This window comes from Boleophthalmus pectinirostris, unplaced genomic scaffold (genome assembly GCF_026225935.1).
Source record: "Boleophthalmus pectinirostris isolate CB_2022bp ecotype Guang Dong unplaced genomic scaffold, ASM2622593v1 HiC_scaffold_3, whole genome shotgun sequence".
NCBI lineage: Eukaryota > Metazoa > Chordata > Actinopteri > Gobiiformes > Gobiidae > Boleophthalmus > Boleophthalmus pectinirostris.
In genome coordinates, this window is record NW_026571299.1 from 12,932,779 (window position 1) to 12,960,423 (window position 27,645).

The window sequence follows — 27,645 nt, forward strand, 5'->3', positions numbered from 1 at the left end:
GTCTAAAATCCAGTGTTACGCTAAGTTTCAGGCAGTTTCAGGCGGTTTTGCATTTCTGTGTGGACAGGGAACGCTTTGATTGCATATACAGAAATGACGCAGATTGTTTCCGATACGGTGATACGCAGATCCATTTTATTGTAAACAGGGTCAATGTAATATGGTCACATTTTTATATTAGTCTGTAGGAACTGAAAACGTGCTGCAAACCTGTGGGCCAGTGTCAAAATTACTTAAATCTAGGCTTTAAAAAATCTTGAAATATTCTAGATCCAACATTTAAATTTATTAGAACTTTTAATTTAACATTTCTTGATATTTTAAAGCTAGGATTTTAGATCCAAGTAAAGTAAATTCATGAAAACTGGTCAAAATGATGAGGAGGCCCTTATCCTGGTTGTGGAAATGCAAGCCCAATCAGAGTAAGGCTGTTTTTCCAGTGCAAATTTGTTAAAAAAAATAAATTTAAAAAATCACCGACTGTGACTTTAAAGTTCCTATGTTATGCAAATTTAAGCCATTTTATAATCCTGTTATCCCATCAAAAACATACCTGCTTTATTCACTAGGGGTGTAACAATAACTGAAATATCGTGATACTGTATTATCAAAAGTCTCACAATAATATCACGAACTGTCACAATATATCGAACTACGAGTCTCACTTAAATTCATTGTCATGGTGCAGCAATACAGAGGGAACTACATAGACCATGATCCTTTGGTGTTGTCAAAGCAGAATTAACATTAATAACACTTTAAAATCTTAATTCTTCATATTGAAACAGTATCATTATTAACGTTATCAATGTTTTTTAAAGAAGTAAGTAGCATATTCACAGTTTTGTTAGCCTCCACAAATATCGCAATAAATATCGTACCGTGAGATTGCATATCGTGAAAATATTATATTGTGGATATCGTTAATCCCTATTATTCACACTTGTTTCAGTAGCCCTTTATCATTAGTCTGTCTCTATGTCCATGCTTTTATCTTTTAACTGCTGCCTTTTATCTTTAGTTGGCAACTCCAGGACCAAAATCATCCAAATGATTCTAGTGATAGAAACTGGACCACTTCTTTTATTACCACACAACATCATGACAAGGAAGAACAGAGTGTTTTCAGTTTGGGAGAAGAACTAATATGCAAGATTTTTGTGTTAAATATGTGTGAATTGATGCAAACTCAAGGTATGTTTTAGATGAGGAAACAACATTATAACATAGATCAGAAAATAGTGTAATATAAGAACATTTACAAAACAATGCAACTACAAACTCACCAAACCAAGCCAAACACGTTCACTGAAATCAGCCCATGTACCTTATTGCCCTGTGTGGTGGTTAGTTAGTCCTCCCTGCAGCTAGTAGGCGCTCCGATCTGTGAGTCAAAGTAACTTTAGGCCTGTTGTATTGTTGTGCTATCTGACCCCACAGACGATCACACCAGAGTCCGCCTGCCGCTGCTGGAGGGGGAGCCACACTCCGACTACATCAACGCCAACTACATCGACGTGAGTACAACAAATACACCTCTGGAGTGTCATGAGCAAGCTTTTTTACAATCTGGTAATCTAGCTAAGGCAAAAAGGAGAAATTCAATTTGTCAACTGGGCAAAGATTATTTGGTCGAATACGTTTTGCAGCTCATCCAAGCTGCTTCTTCAGTTCTGGTCAAAATGCTGCTGGGTACTTCCTTATATCTGTCTGCAGGGAGGAGCTAACTACACTGAAACTACTCTGAAACTAACACATCTACTTGTTTACAGTTGTGTGTTAGTTTCAGAGTAGTTATAAACAAGTAGGTGTGTTAGTTTCAGAGTAGTTTCATTGTAGTTAGCTCCTCCCTACAGACAGATATAAGGAAGTGTCCACCATTCGACCAAATAAACTTTGTCCAGTTGACCAATTGAATTTCTCCTTTGCCATGAGTTCTACCTGGACAACTGAGGAATTTTTCACGTAATCTAGCTAAATCATAAATGTTAATCACAATATGCATGTCTTACTTTTCAATGTGGTTTGAGGGTTGATCTTATGTCAATTTTCTTAAAAACGTTTAAAATGATCTAACATTAAATGAGCTGTTGAGGGAAAAATGCATTGTACGCTCAGATGGCCGATGTCCAAAACATTGTTCTTTATTTATAGATAATGTTTTGGCAAAAAGCCTTTGTCAGATCATTTCTTTTGCTTTGGACCACAGCGTACAGTGATTTTGATTTGTTAAAAATTTGAAAAACAGAACTGGTTGTATTTTGCAGCCTTCCAAGGTTAGACCTCACTTTCCTCGAACATATTCTTCGCATCCTAATTATTCACTACAGTGACTTTATAAGTACTTTTCACAACTTTCACAGGTCAGAGAGCAGTGCAACTAGCATGATAATCACGCACTAGCATTAGTTCCTAGTTCATGGATGGTAAAAATGTCTTTTACAAATGTATACAATCGATTTTACTTTATTAAAAAATTAGGTACAGCTCCTTTATCTATGAAAATATGATAAAACCTGCATATTGTTGGAAAATACTTTTTAAATGCAGTAACTTTAGTTTAATTTTAAAACTGCGTTATTTATAGTCATACATAACAATGATAAAACCAAGATATAAATTAAAAAATTGTGTATGTTTTGTCTATAATATCAATGATTTCACGATACATTGGGCAACTCTACCACATTGTCAGTGATTGAAATAACAAAAGCTCTTTATTTACTACAAAAAAAAAAAAAAACACAAAAAATAAAAAGTATAATTTGAATAACTGTTTATAACCTGTGTTGATTTCCTTGCAGTGTCTTTGTAACCAGTCTCCTGATGTAGCCTCAGTGTGATTACCATGTCACATTAATCAGCAGCTCGCGTCTCACTGTTGAAATAACTGTGCTTATGATTATAGCAGAAAACGTGTATTTCCCAATCAGCAGAACAGAGGGAGGAGGCCAGAGAGACGCTAATCAGAGAAAGAGAGACAAAAGAGGAGACACAGCAGCCTCTCAGCTCCACTTTTTCTAATTAAAATCATGACACAAATATTTATTATGTTACGAAGCTGAAGGTTAGAGTACACAATATACTGTTTATATTAAGTATCTTGATATCAGAGGAGTTTAGATATCAGTATTGATCCATAATTGAAAATATAGCCAATATTTGGAGAGCAGTTAGTTTTTTTTTTAAGATTTCCCAGCCTTTGCGTGCCCATATGCCGTTGCCAGTTTCTCCTCAGTGCATCTGATTTTTCGTTTTGAACAAACTAATGAGTAAAGATGGAAATAGAAGACCAATTAGGCTAAAAATATAGACCGTAGATGTTTACGCCATCATGCAGCAAATCGTTTTACATTTGCAGATAAATGTGAAAAGCTAATTTGTGGATTTAAAATTGCACTGTGTAACTTTTGTGGTGGAGGGTCCGTCATTTCAAGTGCTTTTTGTTGCATTTTTTTTTTGTATGAAAAGCGCTCTATAAATAAAGTTTGAGTGATTGATTGCTTCATTCTCCATGGAGATATTGCCTGTAATATTCCACAGTATGGCATTTCACTTATTTATTTGTACAGAGACAGCAGTGGGCACCATGAGCCCAAGTTACATGTCAGATCTGGGGAGAGGCGAGCCCACTCACAGTAAGAATGCAAGTTTTTAGGTCTATAAAAACCCATGTTATTGAGTAAATGCAAGTTGGATATTTTCAGGCTCCGTCCACACTAGTATGTATTCGAATTGTTTTCGTTGCGGATGCAGTGTTTGTCCACACTAATCCGACTGAAAACGGCTCCAGAGATGGAACGATCTGGTGCCTCCAGCTCCCATGAATTCATTTGAGTACAGATCTGATCCGGCACTGTATGGACGCCTGAAAACACTGATACGCTGATGTACGTCTATGCACAGCGAAGTAGCTAATTCACCACCAAAACGCTAAGAGGCTAGAATATATTCATATATACGGTCTATGCGTACGACCTGCAGATGTATAATCTCTGAAAAGTTTCACATGAATCATCTCCAACACGACAGAAGCACAGAACAGACTCACCATCAGCAGAACACCCCTCTGTCACAGAAAGAGCACATATATTCCACTGAGTCGTGTCCTTTAGTCCGACAGAATCTGAACCGCATCAGCGCACAATAGCGAGCTGTTTTTTGAGCGCTCAGTTTATGCAAATTAGCCATGTGGTTTTAAATTTAGTTTCTGTAAAACGTAAACAAATATGCTCAAAGCTGTGTGGAAAAGGAAGGATTGCAGACACAGAAACGACGTGTGTGGACGCAGATCATTTCAGATACGGTGATACGGGAATTTGTTTCAGTGTGTAAACGGGGTCTTAATGTCATACAGGGACATTCCAGACAAAACGATAACATCTCCATGGAGACAAGCAGGGCAGGTACAAGTTACACAGTGCACCTTTAACTGTAGTAACTGTTGTGAGCCTTGCTATGGATCACAAAATGTTATAAAATCAGTTAACAGCCATAGCAACAAAATGAAATTGTCTATACTGGCTTTTTAAAAATCCCTCTAGAACCATATACCATAATATATTTTCATGATTATGCAGGAATTGGCCTTTGTTTGTATCTGTTTTCTCTAACATACATTTCAATTATTTATGACGACACCTTTACTCGGGGACGTGAGCTAATGTTCAATCCCAGCAGAGGTTTATGGAGCAGTGAAGTCATAAAATGAGAGAATCTGGCGTTGTAGAAGAAGGTCATGTGACCCGAGGGGACCAATGATGTCACATGTTTTATGTGTGCTTTTGTGTGTGTCACAGGGGTACCATAGACCCAGACATTACATCGCCTCACAAGGTAATTATGAACACAGCGTCAGCCTCGGGGATCAAAGATTTCATAATTGTGTGCAATGTATGACGGCATCAGTTTGTGTTTGTGTGTGTGTTTTGTGTGTGCATGTGTGTATTTGAGAGAGAGAGAGACATGACTCAGTTTCTTGACAATCCTAAATCAATCATTTGTGTACACTAGTGATGTCAGAATACTAAAATTTCCAGTTCAGTTTCAATACCAAAGAACTGAATCATTACTCCATACCAATTACGATATCACAATGAAGTTTTAAAGATGCTTATTTTTGTAGTAATCAAAGGTAATTTTCATGTACGAAATTATAGTACATTCTTTATCTCAGCATAAGGTGTGATATTTGTTTTTAAGATCAAAATCTTACTAAAACTGTACACATTAAAAGTTAAGCTCAGATTTTGTCCTGTTAATGTGTTTTTTAGTAAAGATACTTCCTCAAATGAATATCTAGTTTAGAAATTAGTTTTGGTATTCATTATTATCTGCTTTTCGATTTTCAAAACCAAAGTACATACTAACTCAGACTGAGACATGTCTATTATTGCGTAGTATGTATGTATGTCTGTATTAGGGATGTAACAATAACCAAAATATCTTGATATCGTATTATCAAAAGTCTCACAATAATATCGTGGACTGTCACAATATCTCGAATCACAAGTTTCTTTGCTTAAATACATGGGTTTTATAGTAGTAACAGTTTACAAACATAGAGAACTACATATCCCATGATTCATTTCAGTGAGACAACAGACAACAACATGAAGAAATATGTTTTTGACTTGAATTCTTGGGATTATGGCAGTAATAATTCACACCAAAATCTTGTCAAGGTATTTTAAAAGCAAAAAGTGTCCCATCTTTAATTATTAGCCCCTTCAAAATATCGCAATAAATATCGTACCGTGAGATGCATATCGTGATAATATTATACCGAGAGATTTGGATATTGTCACATCCCTAGAATATGACAATAAATGTTGTACAAAATGACTGGTCAAAGCATTTTAGTCTAGTTATTATGTATAATATCGTAATATTGTGAGCCTCCCAACTATATCGTGAGCTTTCCCACGATTCACGCAATAAATATCGTACTGTGAGATTCATACCGTGACGATATCGTATCATGAGACTTGGATATCGTTACACCTCTAGTATGTATGTATGTATGTAGTAAGAGGATAAAGAAAAATAAATGAAATTATGAAATCTGAAATGATAATAATAATAATAATGTTACAACCTTAAAACAGCGTGAACAAAGACTTAATTCCTGATGAAAAGCATGTTTATTAAGAATGATTCAGGCTTGATAACTACTTAAATAAGGAATTAAGCCTGATTCTTGAAACAGTTTTTCAAGCCTATAATGGTGTGGTTTAGGTTCAAATATTGCACAGAATAAGAATAGACTGTAAAATAAACCACAAAAGTTCAAAAATATCACCTTGTTAAAATTGTTATGTATTCTCTTTGTGTTTAATTTTAGTATTTTAAGACCGTGACCTTAATATTCAAGTTGTAATCTGCTTAAACTGTACATTAGACAGTACCCTTTTAGCTCCAAAACAGCCACTGGGATGTGATCTATTTTTCTATACCTCCCACTTCTTGTACGTATTAAAATATATGTGTGTCTCCAGGGCCCATGCAGGAGACGGTGAGGGATTTCTGGAGGATGGTTTGGCAGGAGAACTCCGCCTCCATCGTCATGGTAACCAACCTGGTGGAGGTGGGACGGGTGAGTCAACCGAACCGGGGATTAGAACTCGTGAGTGGAGGGAAGAAGCCGAAAAGAAAGAGTTTTAAAGAGGATTTGTCGTTTTTTTTCTATGGGAAAACGAGCAGAAAATGTTCACATCATTTATACCATGCTATATTTTTGAACATCATGTTAAATTTAGTTGTTTGTATTGTTTTTACTAGAAAAAAATACTGAATCTTTGTTGTATTTTCTAGGTCAAATGCGTGCGCTACTGGCCCGATGAGACGGAGGTGTATGGGGACATTAAAGTCACTCTGATTGAAACTGAACCACTGGCTGAATACGTCATACGCACGTTCTCTGTACAAAAGGTAAAACTTTATTAACTTTATGTTTATTATTCCTTTACAGATTCTGTCAGGGAGACTTGGGCTGTAGTTGACAAAAAAAACATGATTAGTCGATTAAAGAGATGACTTGTTGACCAATTAGTCTACTAAAAGGAGACTAATTGGAGGCAATAAATATCAAAACTATTATGATCTGACCCATAATGTACACAGTTCATGCAAATTTAACCATTTAAACTAAAATGTACTTGATTCTATATTACACAAAATTGACTCTTGTGAGCTTTAGGCCATGTTATTATGTAATTTCCTTATCAAAAGCACACCCAGAGTCATGTTTTGTTTCATTCACATGTTTATTTTTAATCATTTATTATTAGTCTGATTACATCTCCAAAGATATGAATGTTCTGTTCGACCTTGTGCTCTCATGAAACTGTAGTTTTTGAGTTAACAGCTGCCTTTTACCTTTAGTTCAGTAGAGAGTGGAGCGGTGCACGTCCTGTATTACGGCATGACATCACGAGGTAGACCAAAGTATTTTCTATTTGAGAGAATATTCAGGGTTTGTGTGTTAAATGTGTTAAGGAAACAAAACCCAACTCCAGGTCTGTTTTTGATGAGGAAACAACATAATAACATTTGAGCCCTTTAAATCATTAGCTGACTCACACTAGATATTCTCCAGCTACTCTTCAGTTGTCCCATGAAAAAATAAAATAAAAAACCTTAAACTAATCCTACTACTAATCTACTACTGATCCTTAAACGAATACTAACTACTAATCGTCAAATGACCAATATCAGGGCAGCAGTAGCTCAGTTGGTAAGAGCATTTGTCCACTGATCCGAAGCATAGCGGTTTGATTCCTGCTGTCGACATAAACTTAATTGGTTGAGCGGTGAGATCCACTGACCCACAGGTTGGCTGGCTCCCACAGATGAATACAGTCTGTGTTCTGTCCTTGGGCAAGACACTTAACCCACGTCACTCCTGGTGTCTGCGAACACTGGTGTATGAAAGTGTGTGTGAATGGGCGAGTGTTTCCTTGTTGTAAAGCGCTTTAAGTGCCTTGAAGGTGGGGAAAAAACTATATTAAAAAATGTCCATTAACCAGTCTAAGTTTTGGTCGACTAAGACATAAATTAATTGACTAAATGATTAAAGGACTCCAGCCCTAGAGGGGATATTTGAGGGACAGGACTGAATCTGGAAGTAGTAATGTGTAGTTGACATAGGGCTGCAAGATACAACAAAACTGCAATTTTGATAGTCATGAAATTAGTTAATTGCAAGGACTGCGATTATTTAACTAGCATAATATCCTTTGCAAATGAGAAATTATTATGTTATGAATAAAAAAGTAACAATAGCCTTGTAATTTAGATTTCTACAAACATATTCTGAAATGAGATCTTTGTATTAGTTTCAGCATCTGTTCAGATTTTAGTCTTTGCTCATATGTTAATGCTTCTTGACGTGTATAAAACGCTAACTTTGAACTTAATCCAATCTTCATAATGCTTGTCAGGAAAATTGCAATTAGATATTTTTTTTCCGAAATCGCTCAGCCCTAGTTGACAGAAGCAAAAAAACACTACAGTATGCACTTTTACCTGCATTAATACACTTTTATGACCGAATCCACTCTCTCTTCACACCTCAATTTTTCTAAGCTCCTTATGTCAGCTCCTTTTCTTACCTCTCCCTCCTCACCCCCCTCCTCCTCCTCTTCCTCCCTCTCCTTCCTCCCCCTCTCTTCTGTGGAGCTAAAGCAGCTTACGAAGACATGTTTGAAACTGCAGTAGTTTTAGAAAGACATGAATCCAGTGCACCTCTGCGTTCAGTGTCTCACATTCAGAGGAGCAGCTCATCTGTCACTTCACTAAATGCTCCGATGCTAATGAAAGAGCTACGGACTTAAAAGGGGAGGTAATACTTGAACAGCTTAAATTAACTAGGGTATGTGTGAATGGTACAAGAACCCCTTTGTGCAAGTGCAGACTGGTGGTTGATCGACAGGAAAATACTACGTTTGGGTCTCAAGAGTTAAGAGTTTCTTTTAATGTTTAATAAAGTTGTACTGAAAAAATCCAAGCAGACTTTACTAATGATCTGACACATGAGAACTTTAACCTGCAAGGTGGAGGGTCCAGAATATTCCACAGTATTGCATTAAAAGTGACACAACCAAGCAAAGTTACACGTCAGATCTGTAGAGAGGACGAACGTGCTCATGCTTTTTGACAAATAAAAACACCTGGGATTGAATAAATGCAAGATAGATAAGTTTAATGCTACTGTGAAACATTTCAGGCAGAGAAATAAAGTCTCCATGGAAAAAAAGTTACACAGTGCACTTTTAAGAAAACATATTACGCTTATTTTTTTGTTGGTGTAGCGTTTGCCCACTGATCTGAAAGTTGGCTTTTCGAATCCCGCTCTCAACATAAACATTATTGGAAGAGCGGTCCTATCTACTGACCCATAGTTTGGTGGTGCGATTGTAGCTCTCACTAATGAATGCTGTTTTGTGTCCTTGGGTAAGACACTTAACCCATCTCGCCCTCAGTGCCTGCGTACACTGGTGTGTGAACGTGTGTGAATGGGCGAGTGGTTCCTTGATGTAAAAGTGCTTTGAGTGGCTTGAAAGTGAAAAAGTACTATTTAACCACCTGAATTTATATAGATGTGTATAAAAAAAATTAAGTTGACATTATTAATTTGACTATAGGGAAAAAAAAAAACTTGAAATGTGGGTATGTTGTAAATATGCGACAACTAGAAACAAGAGCTTGTCATTCTGCCTATGCACAAACCAGCTTTGGTATGCAGGTGCTATCTCAGGTTCTATCTTGATCCAAAAGGTCTGTCACAAATTTATGACACTCGCTGTTAAAAAACTTTTTCAATTTTTTATTTTTTTTTTTAAGTAATGAAAATGGACTATAAATGAACATAGCAAACCCTCTACCGGCCTCGTTCCAGATAGGAAGTGAACATGGGGGCGCTTTTGGCTCCATCGACACTGGCTCCAATTGACTTTACATTGAAAAACTGTCCCCCCTCTGTCTGTAACTGTTTTACTGAGCCACGTCGTTCTGGTCTTAAAATGTTCATATTAACCCTTTCTGCGTGATCTTGGTGTTTTTATTTTGCAGTTTTGTCTCGTATTAGATTCCTATTCCTAATCTGGAACTCGACTCCAAATTTCCGATAACTTTATAACTGCAAACCTCTGTGAGCTTCATTTGACTGCAGCCGAACACTATAGTTGACGCCACACTCCCTCAGTCCACTTCTTTAGACCGTGTAGTTTAATAAAGTACAGAGAAGTGAGCAGAGCTAGGGATTAGGTGAAAACAGCAATTTTCTGAGCACTCAAGCCTCAGTTGTAGGACAATACAGGGTTACTCAAACATGCACGTATCAATTGAAATATAACTGAGTAAGATGATGATAATGGGACAACATTATAACACGATTCAAAGCTCAAAAGTCTATTTTACATAATATTTTTCCTTTTAAATATGTCTTTTCACATTATACTCAAGTTACTGAAGTTTGAAAGGCATCTATTTCCTACAATGTTATTAGTGAGTACTTATGAACCACTAAAAGCAACTGAGGTGGCACCTGAAAATTTGGTTACACTTTTTACATTTTTTGTCATACGCTGGAGCCTCCCCCAACCATAGAAATTTAAAATAGGACAAACTCTACTCTATGTGTGATTCTTGTATAAATTCAGTATAGTGACAGGCAGGTACGGTATCTATGTAAGCCATTTATTTTCCATGACCTGCGTTTATACTGAGGTCTCATCTGAACTGTAAAAGCTATTGATCCAGAGATTTTAACATCAGAAAGCCGTACAATAAGCCCTGGCTCAAACGGTAGTAGCACTTGTAGTTTTCCATTTTGTATTTCCCTTGCTTTTGTGCCCAGGTTCACTCTATCACTCTACCTGTTTCCCCTGTTTCTCCTTTTTTCCTCCTCCTCCTCCACTCTCCATCTCCTGACCCTGTTTTGGAGGCTAAAGCAACAATTGAATCCAGCCTCAGTCTTGAATTACATTTGTGAGAACAGCAGTGTCTCTGAGGTCTATTCCTGGAGCAAAGTGAGCAGAGAAGGACGCGCACTCTTCCACCAAAGCTCTGTTTAGCTGCTACAGAATCAAGCGATCAATAAGTGTGAATTATTCAATGCATCGCTATGGAGACCTCAGAGATATGGTATAAGAAAGGGTCACTCAGAGCTTATGGTGCGTTCAGGGTTGGTGAAAAGTTTGGGGAACTTTAAAGCCAGGTGGAAGCCCCGTGAAATATGTCAGAGATAAAGGTTTTGTTGTGGCCCAAGGCTGTCATGACATTGCTCCAGCAAGATTCAGCGTCAAACTGTTAAATTGTCCAATGATACCCACTCTCCCTTTACTCAGCACTCTTTTCATTTTGTTTTTGTTTATTTTATTTTATTTTTTTGTAAATGAAGTGTACCAATTCAGCTTTTTTTCAGTTCCAATATCTATATCAATACTTAGGCTTTGAGTAACTGCCCATAACCTTGTACTGATGTGCATTTACTTTCCTTAAAATTGCTTCAATGTGTTATTAAAACTTCCAATAAGATTAAAGGGTGTATATTAAACTTATTTTTGATCTATGTTATAATGTCAAACATACATAGAGTTGTGTTTTGTTTCATTCACACATGTTTAATGCACAAACTTTCCATATTTGGGCGGAGTTCTTCTCTCAAACATCTCAAGCACCTTTTGATGTCATGTGGTGATACAGGAAGTGCTTCACTGTGTTTTAAACTCCATACACCTTCACTAGAATCATTTTGATCATTTCAGACCTGGGTTTGTTAAATCTCTACTGAACTAAAGGTAAAAGGTAGCTGCTAATTGCTTCATGACATCACAAGGTGGAACGAAGCATTAAGAGCTTTGGAGATGTAGACAGACTAATAATAAAATGTTGCTCAAACATGTGAGAATGAAACAAAACATAACCTCTAGTATGTTTTTTGAGGAGGTTTTACGTTGAGCTGATAAAATAATGTTTGTTTTTTCAAAGTGACTAACAGAAGTATCGGATAAGTATCGGAAAACAGGGACACATACCTAGTGGATCAGGTATCGATTCCCTAATTCCGTGTGACATGTTTTATAATATTTTCCCTCTGTGTGTGTCTTACAGAAGGGTCATCACGAGATCCGGGAGCTGAGGCAGTTCCACTTCACCAGTTGGCCCGATCACGGCGTTCCCTGCTACGCCACTGGACTGTTGGGATTCATCCGACAGGTCAAGTTCCTGAACCCTCCGGACGCTGGGCCCATAGTGGTGCACTGCAGGTGAGAGCAACGGTCTCAAAACACTGTCATCTGTTGGTCAAGCCTGGACACGAAATACTCTACTGTATATGGAATTAAAGGTGCATTGTGAAACTTTTCTGGAGGGGTTCTCAACACCTCTATGTAGAAAGCCTGTGACAGATTTTTCAGCTCACAAGTTACACAGTGCACCTTTAATACTGATTTTATTTTATTATTTTATTTGTTATAGAATATATTTTATTTTATTTTCAGTTGCTATTATCCAATCCACTTTATTTATATAGCACATTGCACAAACAGTTTCCAAAGTGCTGCACAAATAAATAATAACAACAATAATAAAATGATAAAATTTTAAATTTAAAAAACTCAGATCTAATCACACATCTTGAAATAATAAAAAAGTAAAATAAAATAAGTGCAAAATCATAGAATAGCAATAAATAAATAAAACCAATAAAATACAGTAAAAGTTAATTAAATAAATAAATACAAGACTCAGACGACCACACAACTCACACGGTGTTAAAAGCCAGAGAATAAAAGTAGGTTTTAAGATGAGACTTAAAACTCTCCACTGTGGGGGCTGTTTGGACGTGGGGCAGAGCGTTCCTGAGTTTGGGGCCGGCCACAGAGAAGGCCTGGTCCCCCCTGGTTTGAAGTCTTGTCTTAGGCACCAAGCACTGGAGCTGGCCCTCGGACCTCAGAGCGCACACGGGGATGTAAATTTGGATGAGGTCGGAGACGTTCTGTGGGGCCAGTCCAGTCGAAGCTTTAAAAACAAACAGTAAAATCTTAAAATCAATTCTAAAATGAACAGGAAGCCACTACAAAGATGCAAGGATTGGGGTAATGTGCTCTCTTCTTTTGGTTCCTGTTAAAAGTCGCACCGCAGAGTTTTGGACTAACTGTAGTCAGTAAAGTTTGTTTTGTGAGATGCCGGAATAAAGTGCATTACAGTAGTCCAGGCGTGATGAAATAAAAGTGTGCATAACTTGTTCAAAACGTTTAAAAGATAAAAAAAAGTTTAACTTTAGATAAAAGCCACAAATGATTAAATCTTTATTTTAAAACAGCACACTTGATTTTATTATCTGACATTGAGTTAATACACTATCATCCATGTAGCTTCTTCAGTTCTGACAGGGTTCTGGTAAGACACTGCCTTAAATTTGTCTGAAAGGAGGAGCTAACACTGAAACTACACCTTAGCTGTTAACAGTAATGAGTATGTGTTATTAGTTAAGTCTATCGAACTACCTAAAGGTGTGAAATTGAGTCATATTTTGCATAATTTTTCAACAAATTTTCCTTTAACCTGTCTGCTGTCATGAGCATCTATCTATTTGTTTTCTTTGTTTTGGTTTGGGTCTGAGGATGGAGTTGTCAATGGGAGGTTGTACCTTCGACCCCTATTTCAGTTCAGAGATAGATTGTCTTTCCTGCCAAAGAGAGGGGTCAAAGAGGCTATATTTGTCAGGAAAGACAATACATCTCTGAGCAGAAATGGGGAGCTAAAGTACAACCTGTCACCCAAGAGACAGTTCACACCTTTGGGTGGTTCAGTGTACTTGACTAATAACAAATACTTCTTACTTTATACAACTGGGGTGTGTTAGTTTCACTGTAGTTATCTCCTACAATTCAGTAACTTTATTAGGGGAGGGTCCACCATCTGTTTGTCTTTGTGGAGATGTTAGTGTTATGTCTAGGCTACATTATAGGTCAGATCTGTGGAGAGTGGAGAGGCAACCCTATTCACAGAGATAATTATTGCATTTTTGAGCAAAAGAAACAGCTGTAATAAATGAAACCTAGATAGATGTGTTTAATGTCATACCATGGAACATTCCAGGCAAAGCAATAACATCTCCTTGGTGACGAGCAAGTGACAAAGTCTCCACCAGAAAAGTTGTGCAATACATATTTAAGGCAGTTAATACATACTCTAGTACCTATTCGAGTTGTTTTTGTTGTTGATGCAGTGTTTGTGCACACTAATCCGATGGAAAACAGCTCCAGAGAAGGAACGATCTGGTGCCGCCAGCTCCCACGAATTCATCTGATTAAGGATCTGATCTGGCACTGTGTGGACACCTGAAAACGCTGATACGCTGACGTAGATCTATGCACCGCAAAGTAATTCACCGCCAAAACACTAAGAGGCTAGAATATATGTATATTCATACATACAGCCTATACGTATAATCTCTGAAAAGTTTAACATGAACCATCTCCAACGCGATAGAAGCACAAAACAGACTCACCATCAGCAGAAAACCCCTCTGTCACAGAAGAACACTCATACACACCACTGAGTCGTGTCCTTTAGTCCAACAGAAGCTGACATTTTCAAGCATTCAATCAAAAAACAGCGTACAATAACAAGCTGTTTTTTAAGTGCTCAGTTTAGGCAAATTAGCCATGCAGTTTTAAGTTTAGTTTCTGTAAAACATAAACAAATATGCTTAAACCTGTGTGGATAGGGAAGGCTTGCTGACAAAGAAACGACGTGTCTGGACGTAAATCGTTTCCGATACGATGATACGGTGATTCGTTTTAGCCTTAGTGACTTTCAGATCCCTGTCAGAACTGAAGAAGCTACTTGGAACAGTGGTGAAATGTTTTCACTATTCACAAAATCCTTTGGCCAGTTGACAGAATTGCATTTTATTTCGCAATGGGACCTATCGGGATGACACACACTGTCCTCTTTCGTCTTCCGGGCAGTGCCCAGTTTAGCAGCATGTTCAGCTTTGATTCCTGCAACAAGGATGAAACTTGCGTTGCCAAACCTTTGACAGCATTAGCTTGAAAGTGAAGATAAGCCCTTGTGAAGGTGGAGGAAACATTGGAGCAGCGGTGGGTGTCACGGGGGAGAGATCAGGCCACGGATGGAGGGATGGAAAAGAGGAGGAGGACAGAGAGGGAGGAGCCATCGTTCACTTTGTAATTCCCCAGACGTTTTTCCCAAAGACACCAGGAGAGAGAGAGAGGAGATTAGCTGTCAGCTTCATGATGAATGCTGAGAGCTGCACGGCCCCTTGTGTGAGTGAGGCTGTGTGGGTGAAGCCTGTGACATGGGCCAAAGACGTCAGAAAGCGCCCCCAAATCACAAGTGACTGTTGTAGTTTTCCTCTGAGCTGTCTGTCTGTTTACTGGCCGCTCTACATCACTCTATCCAATATCGTCGCTACCAACAAGTCTGGACCCACGTTTATTGACACGGTGAACAATTTGAAACCTGTTTACATCTGTAGTGGAGGAAAGATTGTTTTGGAGAAGTCAATTTACACACACGTATAGCTTGTATTAGAAACCAAAGTAAAACTTCACTTAGTAAACATTTCATTTGAACACAAAATATTTATTCTGGACAAACTGAAGTGGAAATAAACACTAAAACCATTTTTTCGTTTTTTTTTTTTTTTCGCTGCTTGACTGTATCAGGGGTGGGCAATTCTTTTTTTCCATAAGGTCAAATGAGAAACAGAAAATGCTTAACTCAATTCTGCATAATATTAATAATATATTTTTTAATAAAAAGCAGTAAATAGGATTGTTTTGATAAGCTGTATAAGACTGGTAAATGTTTATGTTATGACTAACCAATGAAAAAATTAGGTTGCCTCATAAAAAAAATAAAATAAAACACCTTGAAAATAAAAGCAATGCATTTTAGTCCATGCATGATGTAAAATTATAAAATATGTTTATTTTGTGATTCCAAATTATCTTAAATGGGCTGGTCAGAGTCAAACAAAGGGCCGTATGTGGCTCTGGAGCTGCACAATGCCCAGGTCTGGTGTATGGTGAGTCATTGTCTGTTCCTAGCAACTTTAGTGCAAAGTAGGTAAATTTGTTGCTTTCTGAAAATGAAAATAATTCAATCAAAGTTGTTTTGCCTTTAGTGACCTCTGCGATTTCAAGTAGTTGGTGACATCACAAGAGACTGCCCTCATTACAGTCCAGTGAGGTTCATTTGGTCTTCCGATTTGTATATTATTAGGTTCTATTTTCAGACCGACTGCTCAATAGTGGTCTTCCTCAGAGTGGTCACGTCATGTTGCTGTGACGTGTCTGGTCAGCTGATTTATACAGGTTTTGGCGCTGTCTTCCTACCGGTGGAGGCAGGACGACAGCGCCATCTGCAGTCCGACTTCCTCAGGACAGTATCCCAGGTGTGTGAGAGTAAAAAAACCCCCTCATCCCGATTTATAGTCCCGTATAGTGCCCTGATTACAGTATTTCTGAAACAAAGACCTGGCTGCAAGAGCGGACTTTGAAATGTGGATACCTGTCAGACCAATCACACTGTTCCTTATACCTCCAGACCTGCCCCTCCTCCTCCTCTTACTCTCTTCTTTAGTCGCCCAGGTACTATCCAGTTTAGCAGCTCTATTTGAAATGTAGGTGTGGGAGGAGTTTAGGTATTTATTCCCACTTTAATCACAAATGGAAAAGGAGGAATTCGTCAGTAAAGCGTTATACTGAATTGTGGGACCATTCGGTTACAAATGGAATATTTTCCCCCAGTGTCACTAATCTGCTCCAATCACTTTTTATGTCTTGTCGAAGTGCTGACCTTTTAAAGCTCCCGTCTGCTGAGAACCTGGCCCCAGAGAGAAGTCTTACATCCCATCAAGAGCAGAACATGAGGTTAAATACACCGTCACCGTGGGGACCTTAAAACTGCCACTTATGTCTTATCGTGAAGCTGAAGAACATTTCAAGAATAAAAGCTCTGAATTTTTGTCCCGTTGGCCACTTTGTAAAGGTTAACACATGGATTTCATTTGTGGACAGGGACACAGTGAGGAGGACTGATGGAGCAGAGCAGCACAGCAGAGCTTCAGCTGATGACAAACAGCACCATCCTTTATCTAAAATGCACTAAATTACAAGAAATAAGACTTGATTTTTCTTGGCAAAAATCCTGGGCGAGATCCCCAAGATCCACTTCCCTATAAAACTCTCTAAACATCCCTTAGCATTTCTATGTACATTTGTAAAAATAAATAAATAATATCTAGGCTTCAGAAGGTTTAGGGTCTGTTTTTTTGTTTCTTTTTTATTTCCAAAGTGTTGTTTTGCTTCCACAGATTTCAGAGTGATGAAAATTTTTAACAATTCGAAACAATATTATATTTTTTGAATGGTGAAAAGTAAAACTGAGGCTATAAACAGGAAGTTAAAATCCATGAATAAAGTGTCTTCATTTTCTTTGAATTATACATTGGTCAGGTAAGAATTTTGTAGCGTATTAAACTGCTAAAGATTTGTGTTGCAGGTTGGTGAACCTGTATGTTGTATGTGGGTGAATGCAGCGAGCCCGTTGAAACTGTATTCTGTGTGTGTTTGTGCAGTGCCGGAGCGGGGCGGACAGGCTGCTTCATCGCGGTGGACATTATGTTGGACATGGCAGAGAACGAAGGCGTGGTGGATATTTTTAACTGTATTCGAGAGCTGAGGTCACAGAGGGTCAACATGGTGCAGACTGAGGTGAGTGAACTGACTCCAAATAGCTGTATCCTGTTATACTATACTACTGTCAGAGGTGGTTACTGTAACTTTTTGAAAGAAATTGTACTTTTCAGCAGCATACTTTTACCCCTACTTGAGTTTATTGAAGTAACACTAAGTTTAACTTGAGTAAAACTTTCTCTTCCCACTGTGAGCAAGTCTACAAGTAACAAAATCTTTATGTTGACAATATGAAATTATTTGAACATGTTGCGGTTTTTGCACTACTCCTTCAGATATGATTCAATTTTGTGTCTATCTTTTGAAATAACCTGATTTTGTTCACTTCAAATTGTGATTTTGTTCACTTCAAATTATAAATCAGATTTTGTCCAGACAGTTACTATTTAAGTTGCTCTTACTTGAGTAGTTTTTTAGACCACTACCTTGTACTTCTACTAGAGTAATATTATTCTGAAGTAACATTAACTTCATTTAAGTCCATTTTTTGGCTACTCTACCCACCTTTGTTGTTAGACTAAATAGATAAGTAACTAAAATAGTAGATTTTGTGCATTATTTAATGTTTTATCCAATTACATTTCACTTCAAATTATAAATCAGATGTTACGTCCTGTCAGTTACTGTTAAAGTTACTCTTACTTATGCAGTAATGTTCACAAATACTTCTTTACTCCTACTTAAGTAATTTCTTGAACTTTTACTTCCTACTACTAGAGTAATAATATTTTCCAGTAATATTGCTTTTACTTGAGTACAATTTTTGGCTACTCTACCCACCTCTGACTACCATACTATTATACTACTACATTTTTTATTTTTATTTTTTTTAATATTGCATTGTGTAACTTTTCTGATGGAGGGCCCAACAAATGCTTTTCTCCATGAAGATGTTATTGCTTTGTCTGGAATGTTCCACGGCTTACAGGTCAGATCTGTGGAGAGGCGACCCTGCTCACAGTCAGAAAACCACCTGTAATTGAATAAATGTAAAGTAGAGCTGTTTAGTGTCATACTGTGGAACATTCCAGCCAGAGTGATGTATCTATAGGAACACGCAGGTGACGGACCCCCATCCAAAAAGTTCCACAGTGCATCTTTAAAATCGACTTACTGTTCACAAGAGGAATCTTTCTCTGTTTGGTATTCCACTGAAGTGTCTAATGACCAGAATCAGTCATAGGAGCTTTTTAACCCCGCTCTCCGCCCCACAGACAACAAATGGCATTCAGCCCACAGCAGGGCACTGACAAGTAAATAAATGTTAACCGATAAAAGCAAGAGGCGCACTAATGAGGCTGTGGAGGAGAAAAACGAAGCCAAACACTCCATCTGGATATAATTGGACTGAAGAGCTTCTAACAGTAATAGTCAAAGTAAACTGTGTGTATGTGATATAGTGAGAGTATGTGGACGGCTTAAGGGACAGAGGGGGGTATTTATACACATATTACACATATTATAATATTATTTTTTAGATATTTTTTGATTCTCTTGGCAAGTTCATTATATCTGCAGTTTTGTTTATAATGTTTGCTTTTCAGTGAAATCTGAAGTGATAAAAGCCCTTCTGGGGACTGGTTTTGCAAATTAGCCTAGACTATAAACTCTGTTATACCCACATTAGATCACTTTATTGTTAAAGGGCCTATATTACACTATTTTCTGATTGATTATAATGTTGTTTCCTCCTCATCAAAAACATACCTGGACTTGTGTTTTGTTTCATTCACAGATATTTAACACACAAACCCTGCATGTTTAGGCTGAGTTCTTTGTTTTTTGGTGGAAATGGTGAAGTTTTTATTCACTTTGTTCTTTTGTCCACACGGAGCCGGCGTTTTGGGCGGGCGAAAACTTTTTTTTTTTTTTTTGAGAATGCGTCCCACACTGGAGAAATCTGAAAAGGCAGGCTTTGTGTTGTCATGTGGACAAAGAAACCTCAGCTTTTGGAAAACGATGACGTAGACTGTAAGAGCATTGCCGAAATGGGAGAGGTGTAGCCTACAAAGCCGCTCCCATTACCGCGCAACCGAGACACGCTGCTAGTGCTAATGCTAACAACACGCACCACTGATTATGCTCACGGATCAGTAATAAAGATTATGCACAATTAATTAAAATGTTGGGTTTTGAGACCAAGTTATTCTAATTATTCTGATCCAAATCTTATGGCTAAAACCGAAAAATTACCTTAAAGTTTGTTTTTTTTAATTAAATAAACGGTGATGAGAACTGCATTATTAAATATTATTATCATTGTTAACAGCGCCGCATACAGGTGTGGCATGTGTATTACATCGTTTTCAGTCAGTGCTCCGTTGTCATCTGGCTGTGAATATTTATTGATCTGACACGTGTGTGGACGCAAATTTTTTTCAGCCCGTAAAAGAAAAAATCCAGGAGCGTTGTTATATGGACGTAGCCTTAAACATTAAGACACTGTTGCACCTTGGGATCTCATGTGGCTCCACTGTGTTTTTAAAAGCCATACACCTTCTCTAGAGTCATTTGGATTATTTCAGCCCTGGATTTGCCTATTTCGATTGAACTGAGGGTAAAAGGTAGCTTGAAAATTACTGCTTCAAGGTGGGACCTTTTGAGCTTTGGAGATGTAAAAGGACTAATAATAAAGGATTACTCAAACGTGTGAATGAAACTAAACACACTCTAGGTATGGTTTGAGGAGGTAACAACATTACAACATGGCTTAAAGCTTACAAGAGTCAGTTTTGTGTAATATAGGACTTTTAATCTGTGTTTCTTATATCTGTCTCTATTCAAATAAACAATTAATATAAAATAAATAAGAATAACAACACAGAGGAACACACACGAGGCAATTCGATGTGTTTTTTTTTTTTAATGGAGTCTTATTTGCAGGAGCAGTATGTATTTGTCCACGACGCCATCTTGGAGGCCTGTCTCTGTGGAAACACAGCCATCCCAGTGTGTGAGTTCAGAGCTGTTTACTACAACATCAGCAGAATAGACCCTCAGACCAACTCCAGCCAAATCAAAGATGAGTTCCAGGTCAGAAACATTTCCCTTTTTACTATATATCATGTCTGTTTAGCATTATGAAGAAAATGAATGATTTTAAAGTGGAACTAAACACTAAATAAACTTTTTTTTCTTTTGCTGCTAAACTGTATATGATGTTTGAATACCACTGTTCCCAGACTTCTTTTCAGTTTTAGAGCAAACTAGGTAAAATTTCAGATGTTGGCCCCATCTGAAATTGGGTAAAAATACCTCCTTTTTTCTCCTTCCTTTTCCTTTTCGCTGGCCTTTGAACACTATATCATGAGGTCAACTATAAAGACCAAGGAGGAATAAGTAAGACAATAACAAAACTGGCAAAAACTTAAGTTGATGCAGATAATAATACATAATAATGCACTGAGTTTACAGATAAATCAATACAGAAAACTGAGAAAGTTAAAGAGAAAGTCCCAATTCCAATCTGGATTGACGTTGTCATAGGTACCCAGATCAGTGATAAGGAAAATAACCACCAAAGCACATGTAAACAATTTCTGATGGGCCCGTGGTTGTGGACAGTTTTGGTTTGTATTCCCACTTTAACTTCTTCTGTTCTTTTGCTTTTCAGACCTTGAACATAGTGACACCTAGAGTACGCCCCGAAGACTGCAGTGTGGGTTTGTTACCAAGGAATCACGATAAAAACCGCAGCATGGACGTGCTGTCCGCAGACCGCTGCCTGCCCTTCCTCATATCAGTCGACGGAGAAAGCTCCAACTACATCAACGCTGCTCTAATGGACGTAAGTGACTCTTTGTACCCCATACAACTGTAACACAACTCATACTTATGTACTAGATAACCCAATGTCCTGTCAGTCACTACTTTTATAACCTCTTGTATATTAGGGCTGGTAATCACAGGGTCCCTCATGATTTGATAAAATACACATCTCACGTTATAATATTATCACAATATGGCCATACATACAAGAATTTATATATTACACATGAGACTTGATTGCGATTCATACCTGTTTTTTAAAAACCAAATACATTTTAGCAACATTTTAACATTTGTTAAACTGCTACTTGTGCAAAATTAATATGAAATACACTTATATTAATCATCAAAACAGTGAATATATCAAGTGTATTGCATAAACAAATATACTTCCACTAGATAAGCAACAAAATTGTAGTACGGTCACAAAAAAACATTACTTCAAGATAACAAAAAATACTATAAAATATTATACCGATACAGCAGCCCACAGTAAACTAATTTAGTAGCGCAATATAAAGATATTTCAATATTGTTGCATACCCCTATTGTATATAGCTGAGATATAATATTTGTATTACTTGAAGTTTTTCTAGGTAATTACTTATTTACTTTGTAGTTACCATTATTTTTAAATCTTAGGTACCACGTAACTTCTCTTATTTACCTTGTTGTTACCCAGTAGATACATAATCACCCACATTTTTTAATGTTATTGTTACATGAACATATACATTTATATAATTATGCTTTTTTTGTCATCAGTCTTGTTATTTTTGTTACTTATTTTGAATTTATTATTACCATTTATATTTTTGCACTTTATTATCATATGTATTGCGATGTGTGAGCTGCTGTGTCTCTTGTAATTTCTCTTGTGGATCAATAAAGTTTTTCTAAGTCAATGTTTAGATCCAGATTAGCTTTACAAATTGTATTAGATCTGCAAAACTAGTTCTTTTTCATTTCGTTCTCTTTACTTTTTGACTTTCCACATTTTCAGTACACGCATTCATGACTGTAGTTTGCAGGGTTGTGAAAAGTATCCAGAATCAGATAGTAATTGATGAGTATCGAAACTAGATACTCATTTGAGGAAGTATCGATACTAAAAAAAAAAGTCATTCACAAGACAGAACAAGTATAAGAGCACATACTTTATCTACCTGGGAAACTGAGGGATTACACAGATATAAGGTCACACGGTAATATAAGAGAAAGTACTATAATTTAATGTTGAAAATCACATTCTATTGTCTGAATAAAGAGTGTTTTTTGTTACTATTATTGTGGTATCAGAGTCGGTATTGAGTATGAAGTCTGTTCCTTAGTATTGAGTCTGAAATGTTATTATCCTGACTGCAGTAGTAGTTTCTCTTTTCAAAATAAACACACCCGTATTTATGTGATCCCTTCTTTCAGAGCCATAAGCAGCCCGCGGCCTTCATCGTTACCCAGCATCCTTTGCCAAACACGATGGCAGACTTCTGGAGGCTGGTGTTTGACTATAACTGCTCGTCTATTGTCATGCTGAATGAGATGGATGCGGCACAGGTACAAACTCACTTTAGATGACTGTCCTTTCTCCTTTTGAACTTGAGGAAAGCTCCGGAGCATTTGGAGTCTGTAACGCGAGGGGGGAGGAGACTCTGTGGACTGCTTTATGAATGAGTCTGTCCATGTCTCCATTACTCAGGAGGCTTTATTTATAGTGTTCCTCTGGCAGCACCAGCACAGTGTCAGACTGAAGGGAAGAAGCACAACAGTGAACAGTGAATGTCTGGGAAATTTCAGTATTTATTTAAGCATTTAAAGGTTAAAAAATACACAATATTTATTCTTGTGAGCTTTAAGCTGTGTTATAATGCTGTTACCTCCTCAAAAACATTCCGAAAGTCGAGTTTGTTTCATTCTAACATTAGTTTGAGTAATCTTTTATTATTAGACTGTCTATATCCCCAAAGCTCAAAATGCTCAAAATGCTCTGTTCCACCTTGTGATGTAATGCAGTGGTATTTTTCAAGTTAGCAGCTCCCTTTTACCTTTTGTTTAGGAGAGATTGGCCATTCCAGGGCTGAAATCATCCAAATGATTCTAGTGAAGGTGTATGGAGTTTATAAACGCAGTGGAGTTGTGTGTTTATCTGTTTTATCTGTTTTACCACATGACATCACAAGGTGGAACAGAGTGTTTCCTGTTTGAGAGAAAAACTCTATGCAGAATTTGTGTGTTAAACGTGTGAAGGGAACAAAACAAAATTCCAGGTATGTTTTTGATGAGGAACATTATAACAAATCTGAAAATGGCGCAATATAGGTGTCTTTAATTAAAATTTTGTACAATGTATTTTTTTGGGTGGTTTAGTCCTGGTTTAGACCCAGTTTAATTCTGGTTTAGTCCTGGTTTAGACATGGTTGGTCCTAGTCTAGTTTACTTCTGATTCAGCATTGGTTTTGCAATTTGACAGAGCAATGTCAGTAAAGATTTTTGTATTTTATTTTCTCACAAAATGTAATGTAGCAGTTGTTGTTATATTATCATTATTGAAACAGATGTAGATATTTTGTGCGATCTCAAATTGTGCTAAAAAGCAGCTGAAAAGCCCAGACAAGAAAAAAATAATTCAAGACATGATGTAGATACTTCCATTTACACACACCCACACATATATTAAAAAGTAAAAAGTATATATTGTGTAGTTTAATTAAAAGATAGCTTACACATTTTAATAATTATTTGACCATTTCAATGTAATGAATCCATCTAAATGCTCTTCCTCTGTGCAGTTGTGTATGCAGTACTGGCCTGAGAAGAGCTCCTGTTGTTACGGACCGATTCAGGTGGAGTTTATTTCAGCCGATATCGACGAAGACATCATCAACCGCATCTTCAGGATCTGCAACATGGCCAGGGTGAGAACACACACAATCATGCAACTTTAATAGTGTATCGAAACTGGAAACTATGACAAACTGAAAAGCCCCTGCTCTTAAAGGGTTTTGGAAGTGTTTCGTGGGTTATTTGGTTTTCATTTTGCTTAGTTTTATTTTTGTGAAGGATTGATCAGTTGGAGGTTGAAGGAGATTATGGCTCAAACATATAGAGTCCACTTTTTAACTACATACATCATGACACATTTTAGGGATGGGCAATATATATTGGTTCCAATATCGGTATTAGTTAAATTTGAGGATTTTTACAGATTAGATTAATATTGTACTGGTATTGAACATTTTGCAAATATTTGGCACTAATATTTTTCAATTACTTCAGAGTCTGTGTAAACTGCTCACACCAGATTGATATGTGTGTCACTCTGAATTAACTTAACTATTATTAACTACACATTATCAATCTGAGAGAGCTGACAAGCCTAAAAACTTATTTTAAAATCCATCTGACAGAAAAGCACAGACATCTTCCTTGTACACAGATGCACAAAGCTCTTTCCTTCTGCATGTTTTCACAAACAAAATAGTCTGTATTGACGCACAAAGCTCAATACTGCTCTGTGATTGGTCGCCCATCACCTGTCAGGCCCCATCGCACCAGCGGGGGACAAGATGATTGATTCTCGTGAGTTTGTGAACTCACAAATATCACGAAAATCCATCTTGTGTGTGAAAGGTTAGTCTCTGTGTTCACATGTGTCATTCCGAATTTGTGCTCAGGGCATCAGGTTTGTCTCTCGGCAAATAATGGTTATCATCGACAGAAGCAACTAAAGCAACTAAAAAAAATCCTTATCAGATGATCCCTTATATACTCCCATTGTCATGCATTCATAGAGTAATATGAAAATAAGATATGAATACATAGTCTGTTTTTAAATGACAAAAACCGGAACAGATATAATAGCATGTTATTATCTCCAATGGCCAGTGTTTCTTCCTTTCTTTTCCCTCTCTTTTGACTCTTTTTACCATATCTCTGACTTGATCTCATTATAAAGAGCGGCATGACTCCTCTCTCTCACAGCGGCCTGGTGGTGGAGTGTGTGTGTGTGTGTGTGTTATAGTGAACTCCTCTGTCTCCTCTCACACACATCACCAGTGCAGCGTGAAATGGCTCATATCGGACAGCAGCACAACAGCTCATCACACACGGAGCTGAGTGACGCACTAAGCCTCAAATGGAGAGAAAAAGTGACAGAGTTAGAGGACTGAAAGAATTTGAATTGAAGAGGTGCTGTTTGGAATGAAAAAAATGTAGCTCGAGGAATTCAAATTAAGCACAGTGTTCAGTTAAAGATGCACTGTGTAACTTTTCAAGCAGGTGATGCAGCCAAGTTACAGGTCAGATCTGTAGTGAGGTTACTCTGCTCACAGCAAGAGTGCATATTTTTCAGATATTTTTTTAGAAATAAAAACACCTTGAAGGAAATAAATGAAAGATGACTTTAAAGGGCCCATATTACACGCTAGTTCTGATCTGTTATAATGTTGTTTCACACATATTTTATGCGCAAACCTTGTATATTTAGGCTGAGTTCTTCACTCAAACTGAAAATATTTTGTTCCACCTTGTGATGTCATGTGGAAATACAGGAAGTGCTCCAGTGTGTTTTTAAACTCCCTACACTTTCACTAGAAACATTTGGATGATTTGAGGTCTGAAATTGCTCATTTCTACTGAAAATAAAGGTCAAAAATAGCTGTTAACTTGAAAATGACCCTTTCATGACATCACAAGGTGGAACATAGCATTTCTTGAGCTTTGGAGATGTAGACAGCCTGATAATAAAGGATGTGAATGAAACAAAACACAGCTCCAGGTATGTTTTAGAGTAGTTAACAACATTATAACGTGACTTAAAGAGTCAATTTTGTGTAATAATATAATCAATCAATCAAACTATTTGTATGTCATACATGTCATGTTCACATGCAACATGAAATATATACAATCCTCTAATGTCATACTGTGGAACATTCAAGATAAAGGAATAATCATGGACACAAGCATATAAATACTTTACCCCAGAAAGTTGCATAGTAAACAAGGAAACAGACTATAAAGCGTCTTCTTACTTAGAACCCATGAAAGCCTGTTACATTGTGAGTAAATGAAACATTATCACAATGACGAGAGCGTCGTCTCTGGTCGTCTTTGTTTAGTGGCTCTGATCCAAAAGCCTTTCCAGTGGTTTCTCTCTCCTCCTGAGGCCACACACTGAGCATTAGCATTAGCATGTGTTAGCGTCAGAGGAAATCAGTGTGACAGACAGGGACGCCCGCTGTCACTATCTACAGAGCTGAAGCCAACTGCTGCAGGGACGAATCATTCAAAACATTTACTTTGGCACAAAATTCAATTTGCATTATAAGATGTTGTGTTTGCAGAGTCAATCCAATTTGTTTCATTACACAGTGACTTCAAATGGAGCTGATTACTGACATCAGTGTGCTCATTCATGCTTTTATACACCATCAGAAAGATAATGAGCAGTTGGGAACTATAGGACAGCAGTGAAACAATCTGAAGCTTACATTTTTGTGAACAACTTCAGAACTAATAAAAAGATTTCAAAGTGGACAAATTATGCATTCTTGTGGATTTAATTGGCATTTAAACATTGAGAGTAGTGTTTCAAATGTCTTTGTACACAGAACACGCACATGCAAACTACATCTTAATTCAAATTAGGTTTTTAGGCATAGATGTCACAACTAGAATTAATAATGTATAGCCTTTAGGCAACGTGGATGCTATCCTAGTAAAGCCCTGTATTTTTACCTGTGATACAACAATTTGGGGAAAATTTATAGAGAGTACTTTGTGAGCACCAAACAACACTACTCAGAGAAATGTGAATGGAAAAGAATCAGCTCCATGTATGTTTTTGATCACTGATTTTGACCTGTTTCTGTTCTGGTCCTCTCTCCTTGCAGCCTCAGGACGGATATCGTCTGGTGCAGCACTTCCAGTTCATTGGCTGGCCGGCGTACAGGGACACGCCTCTGTCCAAACGCTCCATCCTGCAGCTGGTGCGCAGACTGGCCAAGTGGCAGGAGCAGTACGACGGGGGCGACGGGCGCACGGTGGTGCACTGTCTGTGAGTACACACTGTTTAATATGAATAATACTTTGTTTATAATCACATAGGGACTGACTGGGCAGTTAAGGAGGTACACCTAATACC

The 27,645-nt window shown here is 37.5% G+C and overlaps 1 protein-coding gene across 1 annotated transcript in view; it reads left to right on the forward strand.

The window, feature by feature from the left end:
• The window catches only part of LOC110164036 (receptor-type tyrosine-protein phosphatase T-like), a 153,128-nt gene that overhangs the window by 115,445 nt on the left and 10,038 nt on the right, over window positions 1-27,645 (forward strand). Inside the window, exons 9-19 of the mRNA XM_055160283.1 lie at window positions 1,441-1,517; window positions 4,800-4,836; window positions 6,498-6,595; window positions 6,814-6,930; window positions 12,115-12,269; window positions 17,618-17,753; window positions 20,619-20,768; window positions 21,349-21,522; window positions 22,926-23,057; window positions 24,290-24,415; window positions 27,395-27,558. Of these exons, the coding sequence (XP_055016258.1) occupies window positions 1,441-1,517; window positions 4,800-4,836; window positions 6,498-6,595; window positions 6,814-6,930; window positions 12,115-12,269; window positions 17,618-17,753; window positions 20,619-20,768; window positions 21,349-21,522; window positions 22,926-23,057; window positions 24,290-24,415; window positions 27,395-27,558 (1,366 nt within the window). The remainder of the gene's footprint in view (window positions 1-1,440; window positions 1,518-4,799; window positions 4,837-6,497; window positions 6,596-6,813; window positions 6,931-12,114; window positions 12,270-17,617; window positions 17,754-20,618; window positions 20,769-21,348; window positions 21,523-22,925; window positions 23,058-24,289; window positions 24,416-27,394; window positions 27,559-27,645) is intronic.